Below are 3,303 nucleotides of genomic sequence, written 5' to 3' on the forward strand. Positions count from 1 at the left end.
GGGTCCTTATTCTTGTAGGCGTCCTCTGGGATCTACAGCCAGGAGGTCACCACAGAGGTCAAGGGGTCAACCATGTTTCTAGATCGAGTCTGGAAAAGGTGATTTGATGATAAAAGCAACCGCCTGTGTGTTAGTGTGTCTGAGTCTGTGTGTGTGTGTATGTGAGAGAGAGAGTGCCTGGGTTTGCGTCTGTGTGTATGGCCGCGTTGCGTCCCCTTGTGTGTATGTGTGTGTCAACGTCTGCCTGTGTGTGTTGCAACTGTGTGTGTTGACAAAGAGATCTCCTGCCGCCTCTACGAGACAAGACCTACCAAGACCACCCAGGACCCTGTATGTGCTCATATGAGAGAAGACCTACCAAGACCACCCAGGACCCTATATGTACTCATATGAGAGAAGACCTACCAAGACCACCCAGGACCCTGTATGTGCTCATATGAGAGAAGACCTACCAAGACCACCCAGGACCCTGTATGTGCTCATATGAGAGAAGACCACCCAGGACCCTGTATGTGCTCATATGAGAGAAGACCTACCAAGACCACCCAGGACCCTGTATGTGCTCATATGAGAGAAGACCTACCAAGACCACCCAGGACCCTGTATGTGCTCATATGAGAGAAGACCTACCAAGACCACCCAGGACCCTGTATGTGCTCATATGAGAGAAGACCTACCAAGACCACCCAGGACCCTGTATGTGCTCATATGAGAGAAGACCTACCAAGACCACCCAGGACCCTGTATGTGCTCATATGTAGCATCCCATGGATGTAAACACGGGTACAAGTGTAACCAAAGGTTTCCAAGACAACTTACAACGATGTCTACGAGTTTCTGGAATTTGTTGTCGTTGTTGAGGTCCACGTCTTTCCTGAGAAGCTCTCTAGACTTGTCGGGATGGATCTTCACCATGATGGTGACCCTGACGGGACCGCCTGAGTTATCCTGTATCTCCACAAACACATTCTCCTTGATGCCCACCCGCAGCAGGTTGGGAGCAGACAGCACCTGCCTGGAGAGGACACACACACACAGCATGGATAAGCACACAAGCACACACAAATACATGCATACTGTACACACTCACTCACTCACTCTCTCTTTCACACACACACACACACACACACACACACACACACACACACACACACACACACACACACACACATGCAAGGATAAACACATAAACACACACACAGACACAAACACACACATTTACAGTATTCTGCCTACCATCTATCCCTCTTTTCTCTCCTCCCTCCACCTTCCTCCTTCCTCAATCTCTCCTCTCATCCTCCCTCTACTTCTCTCTCACTCTTCTTCTCCTCCTCTGAACCCCTTCACAGTTGGATGCAATAGGTCATTGACTGATTGTCCCTGGCTGAGATTCAGAGTCCAGAGTCATTTCATCACTCTAGGCTCTGTTGGCCATGTCTGGCGTCAGACCTCTCTGTCTGAAGAAGAACTTAAATAAAGATATTTAGATAGATACTTTCACCCCTAGGGGCAAATTTGGCAATATTTCACTGTCTATAACCTAATCTATGCAGATAATGCCAGAACACAAGTACTCTTTTCAGAGAATGTAATTTTCAACCAAATGACAGCATATTTGAATGGAAACTGTATTTGCAATACATTAAACTGTTCCCCACCATAGGGTTGAATATTACTGTATATGTTCAACATTGTCGGGTCTTGTTTCTAGTATCTGTATCTATTGTGTGTGTGTGTGTGTGTGTGTGTGTGTGTGTGTGTGTGTGTGTGTGTGTGTGTGTGTGTACTCACAGAGGAGCTCCATCGGACAGAGAAGGGAAGGAGACAGCCAGTGCGGCCAGAGCCACACACACCAGTTCCACACGCATGGCCACTTCTGATCTGGTCTCTGTCTGCTGAGATAATACCCTAACCCTCCACACTCCCCAACCTTTATCCTCCCTCCACACCCCCCAACCTTCATCCTCAACACTCCCCCATTCTCTCCCTCTCTCTCCCTCCATCTCTCTCTCTCCCTCCCTCCCTCCCTCTCTCTCTCCCTCATTCCCACTCTCTCTCTCCCTCCATCTCTCTCTCTCTCCCTCATTCCCTCACTCTCTCTCCCTCTCTTTCTCTCTCCCTCTCTCTCTCTCTCTCTTCTTTCTCCCCCCTCTCTCTGGGAGGATCTGGAGCTGACCCCCCTCCACACACACACACACACACACACACCTGTTCCCGGCAGCAGTTGAGAAACCCTCCACATTTCGGCCAAACTCTGTAGAGACAAACATCATAAAATCAATCATTGAGAGGTCAAAACAGTGCATCTGAGGATGCCCGGAATATTACTGTCAAACTAAACAACTGTGTGATAAGGATTGTGCAGCTAATACACGTAGAAAAATCATAAAAAATGTGTATTTTGTATTTATATTCATAAATATACATTTCTCAGATACTGTATACTATATCCCAAGCCACAAGATGCTCCTAACCCTGTCTCTCAGGACAAACACACACACATGCACACGCACACACACACACGCACACACACACACACACACACACACACACACACACACACACACACACACACAGAAACCTATTATTTGGTCTTATGTGCGGTATCTCTCCGGGCTGGGGGGTTCTGAACGCAGGCCAACCTGCTCTGGCTGTGTTCCTGTAAATGCAGAGTAGGACAGTCAACAGACTCAGAGCAAACATGATCTTTTAAACCTGCACAAGGCCTTTCCTCTGCACGCATGGCTGGGACACAGGGTTGGGAGGGTGAGTATAGAAGTATTCATGGCTGGGACACAGGGTTGGGGGGGGGAGTATAGAAGTATTCATGGCTGGGACACAGGGTTGGGGGGGGGAGTATAGAAGTATTCATGGCTGGGACACAGGGTTGGGGGGGGGAGTATAGAAGTATTCATGGCTGGGACACAGGGTTGGGGGGGGGGGGGGTATAGAAGTATTCATGGCTGGGACACAGGGTTGGGAGGGGTGAGTATAGAAGTATTCATGGCTGGGACACAGGGTTGGGGGGGGAGTATAGAAGTATTCATGGCTGGGACACAGGGTTGGGAGGGGGGGAGTATAGAAGTATTCATGGCTGGGACACAGGGTTGGGGGGGTGAGTATAGAAGTATTCATGGCTGGGACACAGGGTTGGGGGGGGGGGTATAGAAGTATTCATGGCTGGGACACAGGGTTGGGGGGGGGGGAGTATAGAAGTATTCATGGCTGGGACACAGGGTTGGGGGGGGAGTATAGAAGTATTCATGGCTGGGACACAGGGTTGGGGGGGGGGTGAGTATAGAA

At 49.4% G+C, this 3,303-nt stretch overlaps 1 protein-coding gene across 2 annotated transcripts in view; it reads right to left on the bottom strand.

Annotated features, from left to right (window-relative positions):
• Nucleotides 1–1,935, bottom strand: part of LOC311327281 (complement C3-like) — a 34,565-nt gene extending 32,630 nt beyond the window's left edge. For both annotated transcript variants that reach the window (XM_084460313.1, XM_084460312.1), the window contains exons 1-3: nt 1,792–1,935; nt 820–1,015; nt 1–32 (exon numbers count right to left, since the gene is read on the bottom strand). The exon at nt 1–32 is cut by the window's left edge and continues 134 nt beyond it. In XM_084460313.1, the coding sequence (XP_084316439.1) occupies nt 1–32; nt 820–1,015; nt 1,792–1,868 (305 nt within the window). In that variant the 5' untranslated portion in view covers nt 1,869–1,935. The remainder of the gene's footprint in view (nt 33–819; nt 1,016–1,791) is intronic.
• Between the last annotated feature and the right edge of the window lie 1,368 nt (nt 1,936–3,303).

The sequence above is a fragment of the Borostomias antarcticus genome (assembly GCF_949987555.1).
Source record: "Borostomias antarcticus genome assembly, chromosome: 31".
NCBI lineage: Eukaryota > Metazoa > Chordata > Actinopteri > Stomiiformes > Stomiidae > Borostomias > Borostomias antarcticus.